The following is a 21,488-nucleotide window of genomic DNA, read 5'->3' as shown; positions in this document are numbered from 1 at the left end:
ATGGGGTCAGCATGTCGGAAGATGGGGGCAGAGTGTCAGGAGATGGGGGCAGCAAGTCGGGAGATGGGGGCAGAGTGTCAAGAGATGGGGGCAGCATGTCGGACGATGGGGGCAGAGTGTCATGAGATGGGGGCAGCAAGTCGGGAGATGGGGGCAGAGTGTCAAGAGATGGGGGCAGCATGTCGGACGATGGGGGCAGAGTGTCGGGAGATGGGGGCAGAGTGTCGGGAGATGGGGCAGAGTGTTGGGGGATGGGGCAGAGTGTCGGGAGATGTGGGCAGAGTGTCGGGAGATGGGGCAGAGTGTCGGGAGATGGGGGCAGAGTGTTGGGAGATGGGGCAGAGTGTCGGGAGATGGGGCAGAGTGTCAGGAGATGGGGGCAGTGTGTCGGGAGATGGGGCAGAGTGTCACGAGATGGGGCAGAGTGTCGCGAGATGGGACATATGCTTTTTTACTTTTATATTTTTTTTATACTTCTAAAATGTTACAAGAGTCTCTGACTCAACCACCCAAATCATTTACACCCTTTCAGGCAGTGAGTTCTGGACTCCCACCACCCTCTGGGTGAAAAAACAATTGTCCTGAACTCCCCTCTTAGCCTTCTACCTCTTACCTTAAATCTATGCCCCCCGGTTATTGACCCCTCTACTAATGGAAAAAGTGCCTTCCTAACCATCCAACTATGCCCCTCATAATCGTATATGCCACTATCAGGTCACCTTCGCTGCTCTAGGGAAAACAACCCCAGCCTATCCAATATTTCCTCATAGTTCAGACCCTCCAGCCCGGGCAGTATCCTGGTAAATCTCCTCTGCACCCTCTCCAGTGCTATCACATTCTTCCTATAAAGTAGTGACCAGAACTCGGCCGGTCGACAGCAGTGTTTTCCGAGGAGGGACGGTCTGCAATGCAGAAGTTTGTGAGGCTCTTTTTTAGGGTGTCCTTGTATCGGTTGTACTGACCACCTTGATGTTGTTTGCCCTCAGACAGATCCCCATGGAAGATCAGCTTGGGATTTCTGTGATTGTCCATGTGGGAAACATGGTCTGGCCATTGGAGCTGAATTTTCTGAAGGGTGGTCTCCAAGATGTTGAACCCAGCGTGATGGAGAACCTCGTTGTTTGTGATTTTTGTCCTGCCATCTAATTCTCAGGATGGACCTCGGGTGTCTTTGCTGGAAGTGTACCAGAGCTTTAATGTGGCTCCAAGAGCAGACCCAGGATTCTGCTCCATACAGCAGGGTGGTCAGGACAATGGCCTGGTAAAGTTTGATTTTAGTTTTCAGTTTAATGCCATGCTGTTTCCAGACAGATAATACCATGGATTTAGACTAGATTGCACAGGAGTTCACGGGATATACAGCAGAGAACCAGGCCATTCAGCCCAATCAGTCCATGCTGGTGTTTACGCTCCACTCGAGCCTCCTCCCACTTTTTCTCAGCTAAATCTACCAATGTAATCATCTATTCCCTTTTTCTCATAGAGCTATCCATTTCCCCCTGAAATGCACCTATTTTATTCACTTCCTGAGGCAAATTCTATGCAATTCACCCCTGTCCCGAGAGGGTGGATCTTTGTCCCGGTGGGCTAGTGGGAGGGAGGGAAGCAGCAGAGGCAGCTGATCGGATTGTCTCAATCTTAGTGACAAAGAAGCTCCATGAGCTCCTCACACTTGTTGTTGGAGGTGAGGATGGAGGAGACAGGGGAGAGGCAGAGTCCTTCAAAAGGAACTAACTCGTGTTAAAGGTACTAAAAAGACTCAATACATTGTATTTAACACACAGCACTTCAAAAATACAAATGGCCCCCTATAACTGGGCTGGGGTTTATGAAGATCAACAGAAACTGACCCCAATGAACATAGTTTAGTCCTGGATGTAATTATCAGCAAATCCCAATCACTGTAGTTACTTGTGAACGCGTTGGTGCCTCAGCAGGTTGGATGATCGAGTGAATCCCTTCCCACACTCCGTACAGGTGAACGGTCTCTCCCCAGTGTGAATTCTCTGGTGTACCGTAAGGTCAGATGACCATCTGAACCCAGTCTCACAGTGAGAGCACCTGAACGGTCTCTCGTCAGTGTGAACACGTTGATGGGACATCAGGTTCCCGAAACTTTTAAAGCACTTCCCGCAGTCTGGACATTTAAAAGTTTTCTCTCCAGTGTGAACCCGCTGGTGTTTCAGCAGGATGGATGGATCAATGAATCCCTTACCACACTCGGAGCAGCTGAATGGTCTCTCCCCAGTTTGTATTCGCTGGTGTCTCTGCAGGCTGGATAACTGAGTGAATCTCTTCCCACACTCTGAGCAGGTGAAGGGTATTTCCCCAGTGTGAGTTTGTTGGTGTCTCAGCAGGTTAGATACACTGATGAATCCCTTCCCACACTCAGAGCAGTTGAAAGGCCTCTCCCCAGTGTGAATTCGCTGATGTGTCAGGAGGTGGTGTAACTGAGTGAAGCACTTCCCACACTCGGAGCAGGTGAACGGTCTCTCCCCATGGTGAATTCGTTGATGTGTCAGGAGGTGGTGTAACTGAGTGAATCCCTTCTCACACTCGGAGCAGGTGAACGGTCTCTCCCCGTTGTGAACTCGCTGCTGTCTCAGCAGGGTGGATAACTGAGTAAATCCCTTCCCGCACTCGGAGCAGGTGAACGGTCTCTCCCCAGTGTGACTGCGTCGATGAGTTTCCAGGTCACGCTCCCACTATCAAAGGTAAACTAACCATTGCCTTGGGTGGTAACTGCTCCAAATTAGAACATAACAAACAGGAGCAGGGATTGACCATTTTGCACCTCGAGCACCTCATCGTGTCAGAGAATCAGAGCTAAGGGGAGGCCATTCAGCCCAGGTCATAGGAACAAAGGACTCAGGGGCAGGAGTAGGCCATTCAGCTCCTTGACCCTGCTTCACCATTCATTGAGGTCATGGCTGATCTGGTTGTGGCCTCAACTCCACTTTCCTGTCTGCCCCCCATAACCTTCGACCCCCTTGTCTATAAAAAATCTGTCTAATTCAGCCTTGTGTAAATTCAATGACCAAACCTCTGATGAAAATAAGTCCACAGGCTAATGACCCACTGAGGAAAAAAAATCTCCTTAACTCCATCGGAAAAGGGAGATCTCTTACTCTTCTGGAAACTAACTAACCTGCATTTCCCCGCGTTTTCCCCGGAGACCTGCATTTTCTGTCCAATTCTCCTTTGAAATCCGTGATTGAATCTGCCTCCCCCACACTCTCAGGTAGTGCATTCCAGATCCTAACCACTCGCTGTGTAACAGAGAAACCCCTTTAGAATTATTGGCTTCGGGACAATCATAATACTCGGTAACAGAAAAACACCGAGAGGCTCGAAGGGAGACGGCAACAGTTGTAGGGGAGCTGGTTCCTGGGGACATGGATGTGTCTGCAGTGGGTGGGATCAGACTGTTTCCATGTATTCACAATGAATGTCCCACCCTTTATTTGGGAAGAGTAAAACTGATAGGGAATAATTGTCATTGCTTTTCAGCAATCTGAAGCTTTCACTCGCTGAGCCATTGGTTTAGGATACCTTACAGAGCGCAGGTACTTTTATTAAGTCTCTGTGGCGCAATTGGTCAGCGCGTTCGGCTGTTAACTGAAAGGTTGGTGGTTCGAGACCACCCAGGGACGAAACTGCCACTGTTTTCTCCCCATCATCACTCATTAACGCTCTGCTTTGTTCTGGGGCCCTGAAACCACAAAAAAATCCCCCACCCTCACGTTGAAAACTCGACTGTCGCCCATTGAGTTCCCACACCAAGCTCTGTTTATGAATATTCATTTCAGATATAACAAAGAATATGAACGATCATGTACCCCCATCTAAATCAATAGAGATCTATGAGGCTATTGGTTGAAACAAACACATCAATTAATCGCCTCTTCCTTAGCTCCACGGTGAGTGAGACAGGAAAAAGTAACACTATTCCAGCCCCACACTCTCCAATCAGCCGCTGCCAGTGGAAACATCTTATTTTGCTGAATGTTATCTTCAGAAATGGTGAAGAGCGAATCTAATGTGGCTGCAAGATCCAACATTCAGTTCACATTCAACAACAAACAGGAATGGGAGCGATACAACTTCTCCACACAACTGGGAGATAATGTTTTTCCCTTGCATTGAGATAACCATTGCACTACAGAAACAATGGGCAGAACCACAGGGACTGACTTAGAATATCAAACCGTGCAGTCTTACTGCGCTTCCAAACCCTGTTTTGTGGAAGTACAATTCAGCTGAAAAACATAACCATGCGGCAGAAAAAATGACCTGACATTAGAATCATAAAATGACAGAGCACATCAGCAGGTCATTCAACACTTCACACATGTGTGAACTATCTCACTGCAATTCGTCTCATTTATTGTCTCTTTCTCATAAACGTGCCTTTTGGAGAAATTTATTCAAAGCCTGGGGAAGTGCCAATGTCACATGGCTGTGAGATAATGTATTTGGCTATTATTTGCCAACAAGCGGGAATTGTGCAGCTTCTCATAATTAGATGATCCAGTTTTGATAATATTTTTGCCAGTTTTCGAGCTGGCGACCTTGCACATGTGAAGCGAATGTGATAATCACTGTTTGTTTCTTTATTCATTTATGGGATGTGGGCATTGCTGGCTAGGTCACTACACCACAGAAACAATTTGTGAGAAAAAGTCAAAGGGACTTGTATTGAATTTCAAACTGTGTAGACCTGCTGCACTGCAAAATCCTGTTTTACAGGAATAGAACTGGGATGGGACATTTTGGAATGCTGCAGAGAAATTGATCTAATTGTAAACTGACACAGCTCATCAGGTGGCCATTCGACCCATCGGGTGTGTGCTTTCTTCAAAGAGCTATCCACTTAGTTCCAATATCATTCTCTTCCTTCTTAAAGCTGCAGGTTTTTTTTCCATTTCAAATAAGTACCCAATCCTCTTTTGAAAACTCTGAGTTAAGAAAACTAATGCTGAAGGAGGTGCAGGAGCTTCTGCAGTGTCCATGCTCAGTGTGTGAAAATTAACAAAGCTTCCCTGACTCAATGACACGGAGAGTTGGACTGGGGATTCATGTGTTGTCTTCGAAATAAAAATAAATATTTATTTGTGCAATTGACATCACATTGAATATTTGAAAGAAGTTCATTCTGACCAAGCATCTCCTCATTTTACTCAGTCGATATATACAATCTAACTCCCCGTGCTAGACAACCTGTGACAGAGGCTGTTATAGAAAAGAGGGAAAGTTTTGCTGCAGCTATACAAAGCCCTGGTTAGATCACACCTGGAGGACTGTGTATCGTTCTGGGAACGGCACCTTTTAAAGGATCAATATTGGTCTTGGAAACAGGGCAGTGCTGATCCAGCAGAATGTCAGTTCTGGAATGTAAGTGGACATTCTCCCCTCCGTAAATTGAGGTCACCCAAAACTGCTGCCCGTGTCTACACTCACAGAAAGTCCCATTCCCCTATCACCCCTCTGCTCACTGATTGACATTGGCTCCAGGTCAGATAATGTATCTACTTCAAAATTTCTTATCCTTGTGTTCAATTCCCTCCTTCCTCTCGTCCCTCCCTATCTCTGTGATCTCCTCGAACCCCACAGCCTCTGAGATGCCTGTGCTCCTTTTATTCTGGCCTCTTGTACATTCCCAATCAGAATCGCTCCATCATTGGTGACCGTGGTTTCATTTAACGAGGCTCTGGAATTCCCTCTCTAAACCTCTCCGCCTCTACCTCACCTTCCTCCTTTAAGACTCTTCTTAAAACCTACCTCTTTGACCAAGCTTTTGGCCTTCTGGCCTAACATTTACTTATGTGTGTCAGTGTTAGGCTCTGTTAGATAATGACCCTGTGAACCATCTTTGGAGGTTTCATTGAAGGTGCTATCTAAATATAAGCTGTTGTTGTAATGGGGCACACAGAGAACGAGAAAAGTTCCTCTTGTACCTTTCACCCTGATAGTTTTTGATCTGAAGTTGCACAACTAATGTGAATAAAGTTTGTTCTGTTAAAAATGTGTCCATTCCCTTGGGTACTGAAGCACATTGACACACATAGACCAACGGAAAGAAGAAACCATGGGAGTGTTTGTCTGTTTTTGATGCCATTTATCCAATAATTAATTCCACGGGCATCTTATCAAAATCAGGAATGATGAGAACTGGAGCCGGTAGGATTTGTACCTCTGTGAGGAGACCCCACAGGATTCCAACTCCAACCCCTTATCCTCTCCACCGTGAACACAGGACCGATTCTGACATCACTGCTGTTTGTGTGAAGTCACAGACGGATGCATCAGACGGTCGTTCACTTGCCGACCCTCTGGAAGAGCAACTCAGCAACTATAATTCCACATCCCGCCTTTCCCCATATTTCTTTCGTCTCCTCGTTCTTCCTGTCAGAATACAACAACGCACACTCAATTTAAGGTGATATCTGCTTGTTCATCTGGGGCCGCTAAATATTTGGCAGCGATGGGATTCGAATCCACACCCCCATTGAGACTAGAGCCTTAATCCAGCGCTTTAGACCACTCGGCCACGGTACCGCATCACTGAAGTTTGTTAATCATTTCCTTAACTGGTGTTGAAATAGAACAAAAGCAACAGAGTAGGAATTGACATTCGGAATCTGGAGCCAACTCCGTCAGTTAATCAGATCATGCTGCACTTTGTAACAAATAGAAATCATCTCCACTCAAAAGCACAATGAGCTGCAGTGAAGGGCTGGCACTATTTAAACCGTCATTCAACTGTTCTGGTTCCAAATCTCCTGCTGCAAATGACAATAAAACTTCTCACTGAATTCATTCCGGGTCTTGACTTCAGAAGGACAGGACACAAGGTAATAAAGTACATGTCGATAGATGGGTTATAATATGGTAGAATAACCGGGAAAGAGCATCCGTGGCATTGGGGAACATAAAGTTATATAAAGTTACAGGAAAGAAAGAGGCCATTCGGCCTGGCGTGTTGCTGTCAAAGAGCAGTTGTGATTGGTTGATCAGGAGTGGTCAATTACTCTTCCATTTCCAATTGCGAATTTAGTGAATGTTTGCTAATAACATAAATAAGAAACACGGGGGTATTTGGATAGTTTTTATTCCAACTAACCGATAATTAATTCTGCAGACCGTCAGTTAAAATCAGTTGGCAACAACTGCTTAGTGAAATTGATATGTTGTTTGTATAAAATAATAGAATGGATACAGGGAGTAACAGAGAAAAAAGACTTTCAGTCTGTGCCATTAACCCAACTTAGACTGACTCTCCCCATTCTCCAAACCAAAATGCAACACAGATCAGCCGTTCCTTGGCCGCGCAGAGGATTTTTTAGAAGCGTCTCAAAAACAAACCACCGGAAAGTTTAACAACCGCGGGAGTAGAGCCCAAATCACAGGAACCTCGACCAGCACCTCAGTCCATTCGGCCACTCAACCACAGTCAGAGCAGAAACAACCATCACCTTGACAGGCATTGGCACTGAATTAGAATATACAAACCTATGATCAGCAATAGGCCATTCGGCCCCTCGAACATTCTCAGCTACTTAATAAGATCATGTGAAATCTTCAATCATCCTCCGCTTTGTAACATGCAGCATTTAGTAGCTGAACATTCTCCACTCAAAAATAAACAGAAAGAAATATCCTCTTGCATCTTTGAAAACAGCTCTGTTATTTTTCCATCTGGACCATCTTAATATGAAGCCGCAGAACTAAGGTGAATAATGTTTCGATGGTAAAAATGAGGTGATGAAACACATTGACACACACAGAGGAACACACACAGACATATACACAGAGAGTGACAGAGGACAAGGGTTTGTCTCTATGGAGAGACAAACACCCAGAAAGCAAGCATCACACCAACCTGGCTCCGTTTTTGTTCCATTTCCAACTGCAAATTTCGTGAATGAACAGAAATTGGAAAACTCCCGAGCGTTTGGATCAATTTGATTCAATGTAACCGATAATTAACTCTGTAGACACAGAGATAAAACCAGGAATAATGAGAAGTGGGAAACCCCAATGGATTTGGGCTCCATCGCCTTAACCACTCGGCCATGATCACTGGCCCTATGCACAGGATGATGTTGTTAGTATAAAATCATAGATGCCTACAGCAGAGAAGGGGTACATTGGGCCCATCTTGTCCGTGCCGGCTCTGTGGGAGGGCAACTTAACGAATTCCATTATCCCACCTTTTTCCTCACAGCAATTTATATTGATTCTGTCAATCTGAGCTGGCACTTGTTCGACCTGCTATTCAAGCTGCTCATGTACAACTTTCAATTTCCAAAACCCACCAACCTCATCACTGCATCTCCTGTGAAACTGACAAGGGGACACACGGCAGAAATTCATCACTGATGAGAGAAGATCCAGTTGAGGTATATAAGATGCTATAGGGGATAGACAAAGTAGACGTGGAGTGGATGTTTCTCCTTTTGGGGCATTCTAGAACGAGAGGCCATAGTTTTAGGCAAAGGGATGGTAGATTTAAATCAGAGATGAGGAGGAATTACTTTTCTCAAAGGGTCGTGAATCTGTGGAATTCACTACCCCAGAGTGCAATAGATGCCAGGACGCTGAATAAATTTGAGGAGGTAGACAGATTTTTAATTAGCAACAGGTTGAAAGGTTATTGGGAGAGGGCGGGAAATTGGAGTTGAGGCCGAAATGAGATCAGGCATGATCGTATTTAATGGCGGGGCAGGCTCGAGGGGCTGAATTGCCTACTCCTGCTCCTAGTTCTTATTTTCGTATGTAAGGTACATAACAGGCTGATGATAACAGTGCCTGTTTAAACAGTGAGAGACAGTGAAGGACTGGCACCGATAAAAGTGTCCTTCAACTAGCCTGGTTCCAAAATCTCATTCGAGAAATGACAAGAAAGCACACTGAATTTACTCTATGTCTTGACTTCAAATGAACAGGATACAAGGTAAGAAAATATATATCGCTGGATTGGATTATAAAATGGCAGAATGAGCGTGAAAAAACAACCATGCTGTTGGGAAATATAAATTTATAGGAAGTTGCACTTCTCGGTTTGGCATGCTGCTTTGAAATAGCGGCTGTGATTGTTTGATCAGGAGTGATATTTCTGCCGGTTTGAACATCAAGCAGAAAAACTTATCCTTTTACCACCCACATTTAGCCTCGCAGCATCATCCCGTTAGTCAGTTTATTCCTTGTGCCTTGAATCTTATCGCTGTCCATCAGTAACAGAAACGGAATGAGGAAAACTGCAATTATTGTGGCAACAATCTGAATCTTCAACTTGTTGATACCAGCTTTAGGGTATCTTGCAACTCACCTTGGCACATGTTCCTGTGGCGTAATTAGTTACTACATGTAACAATTGTATGAGAGGTCGGTAGATCGAGAACAGCCAAATATTTCTCTTTTTACACCCTTGGTTATTCGCTGCCACAAAGTTCCAGGCTTTTTTATGCGTTCTTTCACTACCAGAAAATATTCCCTAAAATTTACCAATGCTGCTGTTATCCATTAACTCTTCAGCTAAAAAATATCTTGTTTTTTTTCTCAAATGGGATATGAAGAAAATGTGGTTGTGATGATACAAACCCACGTTCAAATTCAGAAATGAGGAAGTACAGTTTTGTACATCGACCGAAGAATCTAAGGTTGTTCTTCTTAAAGCTGAGAAGGAAAAACAGGCATTGTGATTGCGCTGATTAAAATCATGAAAGGTTCAAACAGAGAAATTAAAGAGAAACTGCTTCAAATGGATGAAGGGTCAATAACCAGATGGCACCGATTTAAGATGAGTATCAGAAGGACCAGAGGCAATAAGGTGTTTTATTTAAAACTGAAATTGATTTATTGGAAATCACTGCCTAATAGGATGATGCAAACAGAATGAATTTCAGCCTTGAAAAGGGAAGACGAGAAGGAGGAAAATATGCAGCATTGTGTGGAAAGGGTGCGGATGTGGGACTGGTTGCACTGCCCTTGCAGACACAGTGGGTCAAGCAGCCTTCTGTGTGGGGAAAGGGTGCAGATGTGGGACTGGTTGCACAGCTCTTGCAGACACAGTGGGTCAAACCGCCTTCTGTGTGGGGAAAGGGTGGGGAAGTGGGACTGGTTGCACTGCCCTTGTAGGCACAGTGGGTCAATCCATCTCCTCCTTTGCTGTACTTTCCTGTGACTCCGCAATTTGACTCAGTTCTGAAAAATGGATCAAACCATTTCAGAAAGTTAGAGTCAATTCACTATTAAGCTCTCGGCATAAAATTCATCTCACTTTCATCTTTCATTCACTTTCAGCTGCCAAGGCTCCAAGTGACAGAATTCACTCCCTCAAACTCTCTACCTCTGTCCACTCTCTCTCCACTGCTTTAAGATGCTCCTTAAAACTTACCCTTTTTACCACGTTCCTGTCCACCCATCCTAATATCTCCTTCTGGGTGGGTCACGATCAAACTTTGGGAATGCTCCTGTGAAGTGCTTTGCGGTGTTTTATTGGATTGAATGTCAATCAGTGAAAATTGTTGTTGTTCAGCTCCACACGGTGGGATTGGAGCTGAGTGGACAGAAAGGATCCAGCTCAGTCAGTGGCATTCTGCCTCGTGTGTGGAAGTACAGCCAGGAAGAGATACTTGAACATTTGGGCTCTATTCCTGAGCTGGATGAGTTGTTTTCTCCATGGAGGCTATGAAATGTATTAGCAGAGTCAATGATTGAAGCAGAGACCAGGGCAACATAGAAGAACATGTTAAAGAAGTGATAGGATGACAAGGGGAGAAGGAGTGTGGCGGAAGAGCGGGTCTGTGAGATTAGGACTAATTCTGTTGGGGAATCTAAACATCGACTTGTTGGAGGTTACAGTCTGTTTCTGTTTGGTAATATTTCTGAAACTTTTGGATGTCAAAAACGCATCAATGGATAAATGGCAGCATGAAATATTGGGTACAGTAGATGAAGCTTCACTAATAAATTAACCTCCCACTATTGTGAGAACCCATTTATCATTCACATGGATTGGGACAGGCATTGGTAAACTGAGATGTCATGGGAATGTGTTAATCATTAATATCACCCATGGTGATTCCAGGTTAAATTACCACCAGGAAATCAGTTACTTAGCGCATTTTTTCTTATTCTTATTTTATTTATTTTGCTTATCTTATTTATTGTTATTTATCAGTCACATGTAGGCCAGATCAGGTGAGGATGGCAAATTTCCTTCCCTAAAGGACATGAATAATCAGATGTGTTTTTACGAAAACTAATGATAGTCTCATTGCTTGTGATTGCAGATTTATTAATTGAATTTAAATTCCACCAGCTGCCGTGATGGGATTTGAATCTGTGTCCTCAGAGCATGAGCCACCCTCTGGATTACTCGTACGGATGTCCCGGCTTTAGAAAGACAGCTCATCCTGAAAACACCCCCAACTTTGCATTCAAAATAAGAAATCGAACACTAGAAGGTTAGTGCACCAATCATTATAAAACAGACCATCATTTACCTTTACAAATATGCATAAAGTATTGGAGCCAGTGTCCATAAATTACACATCAAACGTCACACAACAAATGTCACAATGTGTTACTCAAACAAAATCTTAAAAAAAACAATTCCAGCTACTGACCTGGAGCCTGATATTTACAAACAGTTACAACTATCATCTTAGTTGGATTTCTCCATTTAGAGCAGTGATATTAAACTCAGAAGCCATCTTAACAGTTAAATGTTACAAATGTGCCGCAGCCTTCAGAGGACACGTGCGCAATAATTAAGATTATCCAGTTAAGATGGGATGGAAGTCACTTCCATTTAATAAAATGTCTTCCTTTGGATTGTATGAAGTCTGCTTAGCACAAAAAAATCACCTGATTCTGAAAGGGGGTGAATATAAAGTTCGAGGTTGCTGATTTAAATTTGATTGCTTTCTTTGCTCGACTGGAGTCTTCAAAAGATGGGTTGGAAAACACAGGTGGAGCAGCACACACAGGTTAAGAAATCAATTAAATAGATGCGTATTATATCAGCACATGAATAAATATCATGTTTCAGTACCTTTTAAGTAACATTTTGCTTTCATTTCTCCTCTTAATATATTTGAGCCAAGTTTAATTATTGGCTCTGAAAGGTTCTATCCTAATTACAACACTGGGTGTACCTACACCACAAGGACTGCAGCCTTTCAAGAAGGCAGCTCACTACCACCTTCTCAAGGCCAAGTAGGGATTGGCAATAAATGCTGTCTCACATTCTGTGCATGGATACACAAAACAGAAAAAATACTAATCACAAATTGAAAACAAGCCTGGGATTAATTGAAATACAGATCTGTAAAAATAATAATTGCTGAAGATGAATCTTGAAATTTAAAAGTGAAAAAACAAAGCTGGAAGCACTCAGCAGCATCAGCAGCTGAGGCTGCATGATTCATCAGAACTGTTCTGTCCAGTTCCCAACAATGTATCAACATGAAGCAGAAAACTCTCTTCTCCCTGCTCCCACTGACCCTCACTGAGTCTGAACTGGGTACAATGTATCAACATGAAGTGAAAACTCTCTTCTCTCTGCTCCCATTCCTCCTCACTGAGTCTGAACTGGGTACAATGTGTCAACATGAAGCAGGAAACTCTCTCCTCGCTGCTTCCACTGCCCCTCACTGAGTCTGAACTGGGTACAATGCATCAACATGAATTAGAAAACTCTCTTCTCTCTGCTCCCACTGCCCCTCACTGAGTCTGAACTGGGTACAATGTGTCAACATGAATTAGAAAACTCTCTTCTCTCTGCTCCCACTGCCCCTCACTGAGTCTGAACTGGGTACAATGCACAAGGAGCCATTACTGTGTCCAAAGTTTCCTAAAATTATTATTTATAAATAACGTTCAAAGTAGTGTTACTATTAGTTATGTTAGAGTGGGTTAACACAACCGTTTAAACGACCCTCTGGGAAGCTTGGACACGTGCTCCCTGCAGACAGGGCATCATTTCACTTCACAAGGTATTAGAGGGAGGATTAGCATACTCCCATCCCATCAGCCTTTCCTTCTCATTTCAACATTCCAGCAGAAAAATAATGTTTCAATCTGCTAATATAATTGTAGAAAATAAGTTATAACTGATAAACTCAATCCCAGGCGAGAGTGTGCAATGCACTGAAATCAATTCATTTTGCTCACCACAAGTGTGAACAGTTTGCGTTTGCTAGACCACCGCTTGTCTGGGGAAACTCCATTAGCTTTGTGCAGTGGCATTATTGTAATCAATGAGGTTCAACTGAGGTGTCACTTTAATAGTTGACACAGCAGCAGTCACATCTGATGGAGAAAACTCTGCAAAGGGATTTTCTCAGTTTGGCCACCTGTTAACAATCCAGCTTTAAAAGTTCAAAGGATTTAATTCGCAACAGTCACGTTCTGAATGACAAAGCAGAGTTTAAATGCTCGGCGTATGGAAGGAAAAATCACTTCTTCACCCGGACTGCTGAGAATCCAGTGAATTCACCTTGGACTGTTGGGGTTTGTTCCGTTGTTAATTACACCCAGGACAGAAATATGGAACTTTGTACTATGGCCCGTGTACTTTGACTGTTCTATTAATCCAATTAATAATTTTAAATTTTCTCTCCAAGCGTCCGATCATCATCGCAACATGAAACATAATTTTACATGCAAGAATATCGCTCTCGAATGGCGGACCATTCACCCAGCATTCAGAGCGGGACAGAAGGTGTTCTACCCAGAACGCCAAGGCCTTGCGCATGCGCACAGCGAAGCGTAATTGGCACCCGCGCATTGCAGTCTCCTATCTGAGCATGCGCAATGCTATCCCGTGACCGGAGCCGGCGACGTGATGAGAAAATGGCGTTCTGCAGCAGAATAACAGAGTTAGTAGGTGGGCGGGAGGAATGGAGCTAGTGGAGTAGGCAGGGATGTTTCATAAACACTTGGTACAGGCCGCAGAGCCTTAATATAAAACTACCGGTCCCGCATTTGCGCTGAACAGACCGGAAATGTCTGGGTCTCTCCCTCTGCTCGGCCCGGGGGCAGCGGCTGTGCAGCAGGGCGCATGCGCGGTCATCCTGGTCCAGGTAGCAGGAGGAGAGAATATTGTGAATCCTGGACTGACAGGGATGGATTTTGGAAACTCCTGTTACAGTTAGAAGGGGAGGATTTACACAAAGCAAACGCAAACAAAGAGAAATATTTGTCTCTTCGCAATTTATATCCTAGACTGACAGTGACAGAGTTTTTTAATAATCTCCTTTTTACAGGATGTTCAATGGGAAGGATTTGTAGACGGGAAACTCAAACCAAACATCACATCAAGAGCTGACAGAGTCACTTGATTCATCAGGACCTGAATATTATCGACCTCTGAGTGTAAGCATTGAGTTCCGGATCACTCAATCACTCACTGTGTAAAGTTTTTTCCTCACATCCCCCTTATAGATCTTGCCTCAAATCTTAAGTCTGTATCCGTAAACCGTTTATGATCAACTAATGTGAACATCTTCATGTTTCTTATCTCAACCTATCATAAACTTATACATCTCCATCAAATCTCCCCTCAATCCACTTTACTCCAAGGAGAACAACCCCAGTTTCTCCAAACTAACCTTACAACTAAAATCCCTCATCCCTTACCCACTCTGGTAAATCTCCTCTGCACTTTCTCAAGGACCCTCACATCTTTCACAATGTGTGGTGATCACTGGTTTGCACAGACCCGGATGTTCTGTGTTCGTGTCTATGACATCATCACACATCGACAATTATTCTGTGACATCATCACACACCGACAATTACACGGTGACATCACCCCGCTCCCCGGGTATTTCCTCAACTGGGAGATTTTTCTCTGACTCCAGTGCTTCTGATATCTTTCCAGCTGCGGGATCCAGCAGGAGATTTTAAATTTAAAAACTGTAATTATTTCAGAGTTGAGTATTTTTGACTATTCATCAACAGTTTAGGGCTTTTAGTGCTGTTCTCTGTTATCTGTGAGAGGTTTCATGGTCTGGGGCTGGCGTGACTCCTTTACTGTGGATCTGAATCCATGTCCATCTATTGCTCTGTTTCATCCTCTGCTCTCCCTGATCACCTCTCTGCCATTGTCTAACTTTCTCTGTCCCTAATAATGGATGTATTTTAACTATGTTTAGGATTTTAATGTTCCTTCTGCCAAATGTGTCTAAATGAGGTTTCCACTGCTGCCCATCCCCTGACCATGTGCTGCTGGCTCCCCAGCTTTATCTTCCCACAGTATCTTTCAGGAGTTGTTTATCCTGCGCTATAGTCCATCTCTCTTCCACTTTAGTGCCTATGTTGACCATCAGATTCTGCCCACCCTAAAATGGTAATGAATTAATTCTATTGTGTAATGGAACGTACCAAGGTGTTTCACAGGAGTGTTAGAAAGAAACATTTGACACTGAGCCACCTGAAGAGATATCAGGGCAGATGCACAAAAATTCACTGAAAGAGGTAGGTTTTATGGATTATCTTAAAGGAGGAAAGTGAGGTAGAGAGGTTTAAGGGGGAAATTCCAGAGCTTGTGGCCTTGGCAACTGCTGGGGGAGACACAAAAGGTGGAGCAGTTAAAATCAGGAACACTGAGCAGGTCAGAATTAGAGAAGTGTAGATATCTCGGAGGGCTGTGAGGCTGGAGGAGATTACAGAGGTAGGGAGGGAGAGACCATGGAGGGATTTTAAAACGAGGATGTGAAATTTCAAATTGAGGTCCTCCTTAACCCAGAGGCTTTGTAAGTCGGTTAATACAGGTGTGATGGGTGAACAAGGCTTGATGCGAGTAAGCAGAGTTTTGTATTACAGGGAGGCTGAATGTGGGAAGCCGGCCGGGTGTGTGTTCGGAGAGTTAAGTCTAGACGGAACAAAGGAATGGATGACAGGTTGAGCAATTACATACAGGGATATATGGAGGGTGTGGAAAAGGACTTTGATCAGATTGAATGTTGGAGCAGGCTCAACGGTCTGAATGGCCTATTCCTGCTCCTATGTCCCTATAAATGTCTGATTCAGCCTCAGGCAGTTGTCAGGGCGAGGGATGGAGCCAGTGGTCAGGGAGTGGAGTTTGTAGTGGGGATTGAAGACAATGGCTTCAGTCTTCCCAATATTGAAATGGAGGAAATTTCTGTTCATCCAGACGAGTCAGGATAGTGTGTGACTTTGAGGGGATCTTGGAGGTGATGGTGTTCACATACACCTTCTACCCTGGTCCTTTCGGTGGTGGAGATTGAGGTTTCTGGAGACTTTGTCAAAGTTCTTGTTGTGTTGTAGGTATCCCTTCACACCGTGCCTCTCCCACCTCTCTCTCCCTCTCCTCCCTTGTGGGTCAGAGTCTTGTGTAGACCCAGACTGGGTGGCAGGTTCCCTTCCCTGAAGGACATTAGTGAACCAGTTGGGTTTTTATGACAATCCAGCAGTTTTCATGGTCACTTTTTCCTAGTGCCGGCCCCACAAATTCCCAGATTCATTCAGCTCAATTTCACAACCTGCCTTTGTGTTTTTGTGGGTTCTCTCTCACTCCCTTTTTTCTGTTTTAAATCAGTTTCACTGGTTTTTAGAAGAGGAGAATTTGCAGTCGGGAAACTGAAACTAAACATCACATCAGCATCTGACGGTGTCGCCCAATTTACCGTAACATGAATATCATCGGATTTTGAACATGGAAGGAAAAGGCACCGCTCAGAGTGGGGAGAAACCGTGGAAATGTGGGGATTGTGGAATGGGATTCAGATTCCCGTCTGATCTGGAAACTCATCGCCGCAGTCACACTGGGGAGAGGCCGTTCACCTGCTCCGAGTGTGGGAAAGGATTCAGTCAGTCATCCAGCCTGAAGACACACCAGCGAGTTCACATTGATAAGAGGCCTTTTAAATGCTCAGACTGTGGGAAGTGCTGTAAAAGTTCTGAGGAACTAATGTGCCATCAACGTGTTCACACTGACAAGAGACCGTTCAGGTGCTCTCACTGTGGGACTGGGTTCAGGCGATCGTCTCAACTCACTGTACACCAGCGAATTCACACTGGGGAGAGACCGTTCAACTGCTCCCAGTGTGGGAAGGGCTTCATTACTTCATCCAATCTACTGATACACCAGCGAGTTCACACTGGGGAGAGGCCTTTTCAATGTCCAGAGTGCGGAAAATGCTATAAAAGTTCCGGGGAACTGATGTCCCATCAACATGTTCACACTGACCAGAGACCGTTCAGGTGCTCTCACTGTGGGACTGGGTTCAGGCGATCATCTCAACTCACTAAACACCAGCGAATTCACACTGGGGAGAGACCGTTCATCTGCTTTGAGTGTGGGAAGGGATTCACCACCTCATTCAACCTGCTGAGACACCAGCGAGTTCACACTGACAAGCAACCCTTTAAATGCCCAGACTGCGGGAAATGCTATAAAAGTTCCGGGGAACCGATGTCCCATCAACGTGTTCACACTGATGAGAGACTGTTCAGGTGCTCTCAGTGCGGGACTGGGTTCAGGCGATCATCTCAACTCACTGTACACCAGCGAGTTCACACTGGGGAGAGACCATTCACCTGCTCTGAGTGTGGGAAGGGATTCACTCAGTCATCCTACCTCCTGACACACCAGCGAGTTCACACTGGGGAGAGGCCGTTCACCTGTTCAGGGTGTGGGAAAGGATTCACTCACTTATACCATTTACAGAGACACCAGCAAGTTCACAAGTAACTACAGTGATTGGATGTTGTTGTGAAATCACATCCAGGACTGAACCATGTTCATTGGGGTCTCTTTCTGCTAATGTTAATAAACTCCAGGTCAGTTATAGGGAGTAATATCCTGGATAAAAGTCCAATAAATCAGCTTTGTGTTAAACTCACCCTGTGTCAAGTGTTTTCAATCTCTCAAACACAAGTTAGTTCCTTTTGAAGGGCTCTTCCTCACCCCCGTCTCCTCCATCCTCACCTCCAACAACAAGTGTGAGGAGCTCATGGGGCAGAAAATTACGCTCGGTGGGCAAGCGTCCCGACGTCATCACGCAGTCCCGCAATATTTCACCAACAATTAAGAAGCCTGTAAGGCCACTAAGAAGTTAATTAAATTCAAATTTACGCTGCCCATTGAACCTAATGGTTGGCGGGCAAAAAGACCAAGCGGCCTTTACCTTTTTCAGGAAACCTCATCCACGGGCGGGACGAGGTCGCCTGAAGCAAATCAAATTTTACACTTGAATTAAAAACATGAAACAAAAATGGAAAATGCTGGAAAAATTTAGCAGGTCTGATAGCATTTCTGGAGAGACAAACAGAGTTTTGCTTTTTTGCAAAAGTATTTTGCCGTATTTTGCTTTTATCTTATTTAATTCACTGCCACTTCTCTTCCAGGAATGCCTGTCTTGAAGAAGTACGGCCCTGCAGTATTTTGCTTTTACCTTATTAATTAAAAACATCTCCCTGCTCATGTGACATATGATATGAGGGGACATGTTTCATAACCTGTATAAAATCTTTAATTTCTTTTTCAAATCAATCCATCTCCCGGAGACAGCTCTCTGCCTCAGGGAGATTATATCGCTCACTCTCGCGTGCATGCACAAAGGTCACACTCACCCATCTCGCACTCCTCCCCCCGCCCGCACAGGCAGGGCTGAGCACTGCTGTTCACGTTTCACACAGCGCAGGCCTTAATTGGCCCCCAGTATGAAATTGCCTTCCGGGCCTGATTGCAGGCAGCGGTCAGCTTCCCGACTGCCCCACTCGCCCCCGCCGAGCCCGCACGCCAAGGGCAAAATTCTGCCCATGGATCTTCTTTGTCACTAAGATTGAGAAAATCCGATCAGCTGCCTCTGCTGCTTCCCTCCCTTCCACTAGCCCACTGGGACAAACTGTCTGAACCCTGAACCCACATTTTCTCCAGTTTCTCTCCCATCTCCCCTCATGTCCTCTCAGTGCTCATCTTGTCCACGAGACTCACTTTCTGCTGTACTGACCCCACTCTCACTGATCTACTGATAACCCAACTTCTCCATGTTAGCTGATATTATTCACAGTTTTGTCTCACTCTCTTCTGGTACTGTCCCTCTCACCTTTTAATCCACCATCCTGACCCATCCTAAAAACAGGATCTATCTTTGGTCCCTCCTATTTCTCATCTACATGCTGCCACTCGGTGACATCATCCAAAAGCACCGTGTTAGTTTTCACATGTACACTGACAACGCCCAGCTCTACCTCACCACCATCCCTCGCCATTCCTCCACTGTCCCTAAATGATCAAACTGCTAATCCCACATCCAGTACTGGATGAGCAGAAATTTCCTCCAATTAAAAATTGAAGACAAAAGCCAATGTCTTCAATCACTACTACAAATCCCATCCCATAACTACTGAGACCATCCCGATGAGTTATCATAAGGGTACGTTGTCCTATGTTTATCAACCCAGGATTCTTTCTTCCTAAAGGAAGAGAGAGAGAGAACTATTTCTGTAATGTTTATTAAATTTCTGAAGATTTTATAAGGTTAATTAGACAGTTATTTCTCACAGATCTCCCCAGCTTGAGAAGGGAATATCCTTTCTGACTTCTCACAACTGATTTCTGACTAACCTCACTATTTCTAAGCTACGAGCTTGTTTTCCTAATTTCTTGATGACAAACTGTAGATAACATACTAAAGCTACTAGAATGATCAGAATCAGCAACACAAGCCCTTGAGCTGCTACCAAGAATAAATGTCAAAACTTTTCCACTAAAATGTGATAACTATCGACTTAGATTCATCCTCCCCATCTGCTGATCATCCCACACAATTCTAAATTATTGACATGTTGTAATTACATCTGGTTCAAACAAAAGTTTATGCACAGACTTTAAAGATTCTTCAGCTCTCTGTTAACCTACATCCTCTTCGTGGATATTTTCTAAATCCAGATTCTATTTCCTTCTTCAAATTAATTTGACTCACTTTGATATGTTCAAGGTGTTTAATTCTTTCCTGAATGTTTGAGAAACAATTTTTATCTGGAATAGGTCTTACTGTATTGATAATTTAAAACGTTGTTTCATTCTACTGGCCACAATAATCACTCATGCCCTGTTTTTTCTTCTTCATTCATGGGATATGGGCATCGCTGGCTGGGCCAGCATTTATTGCCCACCGCTAGTTCCGCTTGAGAAGGTGGTGATGAGCTGCCTTCTTGAACCACTGCAGTCCATGTGGTGTAGCTACACCCACAATGCTGTTAGGAAGGGACTTCTAGGATTTTGAACCAACGACAGTGAAGGAATGGCAATATATTTCCCTTTCAGGATGATGAGTGACTTGGAGGGGAATTTCCAGGTGGTGGTGTTCCCATCTATCTGCTGCCCTGATCCTTCTAGATGGTAGTGATCATGGGTTTGGATTCTGCTGTCGAAGGAGCCTTGGTGAATTCCTGCAGTGGTCATCATCAAAGCCCATCTACTCTCATCCATTTTCCACCACTTGGCCCGTAGTCCTGTAAGCTGTGGTGTTTCAAGTGTTCATCTAAATACTTCTTAACTGTTGTGAGGTTTCCTGCCTCTACCACTCCCTCAGGCACTGAGTCCCACATTTCACCTGGGCCTGGGGATTTATCCACTTTTAAGGCCGCCATTAGAGACTGAGTCTCAGTTAATCATTGTCTGAATCTGGGGAAGGGAGGGGGAGATTCTGTTAGCAAATGGATTGAAAAATAACAAAGACCAAGTTCCAGCTCATACCTTTCGCACCTTATGATAACATAGTTATGGGATAATCTTGAGGATGGATAGAGTTGTATTAGAAGCATTTCAGGGAAGGTTCACTCAGTTGATTTCTGGGATGAAAGCGTTGTCGTTCTTTTAAAATTCATTCTTGGGTTGTAAGCTTTGCTGGCAGGTTCCAGATAGCCCACACGCTCTGGGTGAAAAGAAAATCCTCAAATCCCCTCTAAACCTTCTGCCCCTTACCTTAAATCTATACCCCCCTGAGTATTGACCCCTCCACTAAAGAGAAAAATTTCTTCCAATCCACCCTATCTATGCCCCTCATAATTTTGTACACCTCTATCAGGTACCCCCTCAGCCTTCTCCGCTCTGAGGAAAACAACCCCAGCCTATCTAATCTCTCTTCATAGCTGAAACTCTCCAGCCCAGGCAACATCCTGAGTGAATCTCCTCTGCACCCTCTCCAGTGCAATCACATCCTTCCTATAGTGCGGCAAACAGCACTGCACAGAGTACTCCAAATGTGGCCTAACTAATGCTTTATACTGCCCCATCATAACGTCCCTGCTCTTGCATTCAATGCCTCGACTAATATGTCGACAATGTCTGACACAAAGCTGATTTATTTAACCTTTATCCAGAATACTACACTCCAGCCCAGTTACAGGGATTATTAACATCAGCAGAAACAAAGCCCAGCTATCGGAAAGAGCATTGTTCAGTCCTGGATGTGATTAACAGCAGCAATAACAGCAGAGTCCAA

General features: G+C 44.4%; 1 protein-coding gene and 1 non-coding gene across 2 annotated transcripts in view; one reads left to right on the top strand and one right to left on the bottom strand.

Annotated features, from left to right (window-relative positions):
• The window catches only part of LOC144673149 (uncharacterized), a 75,517-nt gene that overhangs the window by 33,591 nt on the left and 20,438 nt on the right, over positions 1–21,488 (bottom strand). The window contains exon 2 of the mRNA XM_078535135.1: positions 1,920–2,693. Coding sequence (XP_078391261.1) covers positions 1,920–2,693 — 774 coding nt within the window. The remainder of the gene's footprint in view (positions 1–1,919; positions 2,694–21,488) is intronic.
• trnan-guu (transfer RNA asparagine (anticodon GUU)) lies at positions 3,580–3,653 on the top strand. Its single transcript has one exon. It is a non-coding gene; the product is annotated as a tRNA-Asn (tRNA).

This window comes from Cetorhinus maximus, unplaced genomic scaffold (assembly GCF_964194155.1).
Source record: "Cetorhinus maximus unplaced genomic scaffold, sCetMax3.hap1.1 HAP1_SCAFFOLD_305, whole genome shotgun sequence".
Lineage (NCBI taxonomy): Eukaryota > Metazoa > Chordata > Chondrichthyes > Lamniformes > Cetorhinidae > Cetorhinus > Cetorhinus maximus.
The sequence above is the reverse complement of the archived record's forward strand: the minus strand, read 5'-3'. Positions and strand labels throughout refer to the sequence as shown.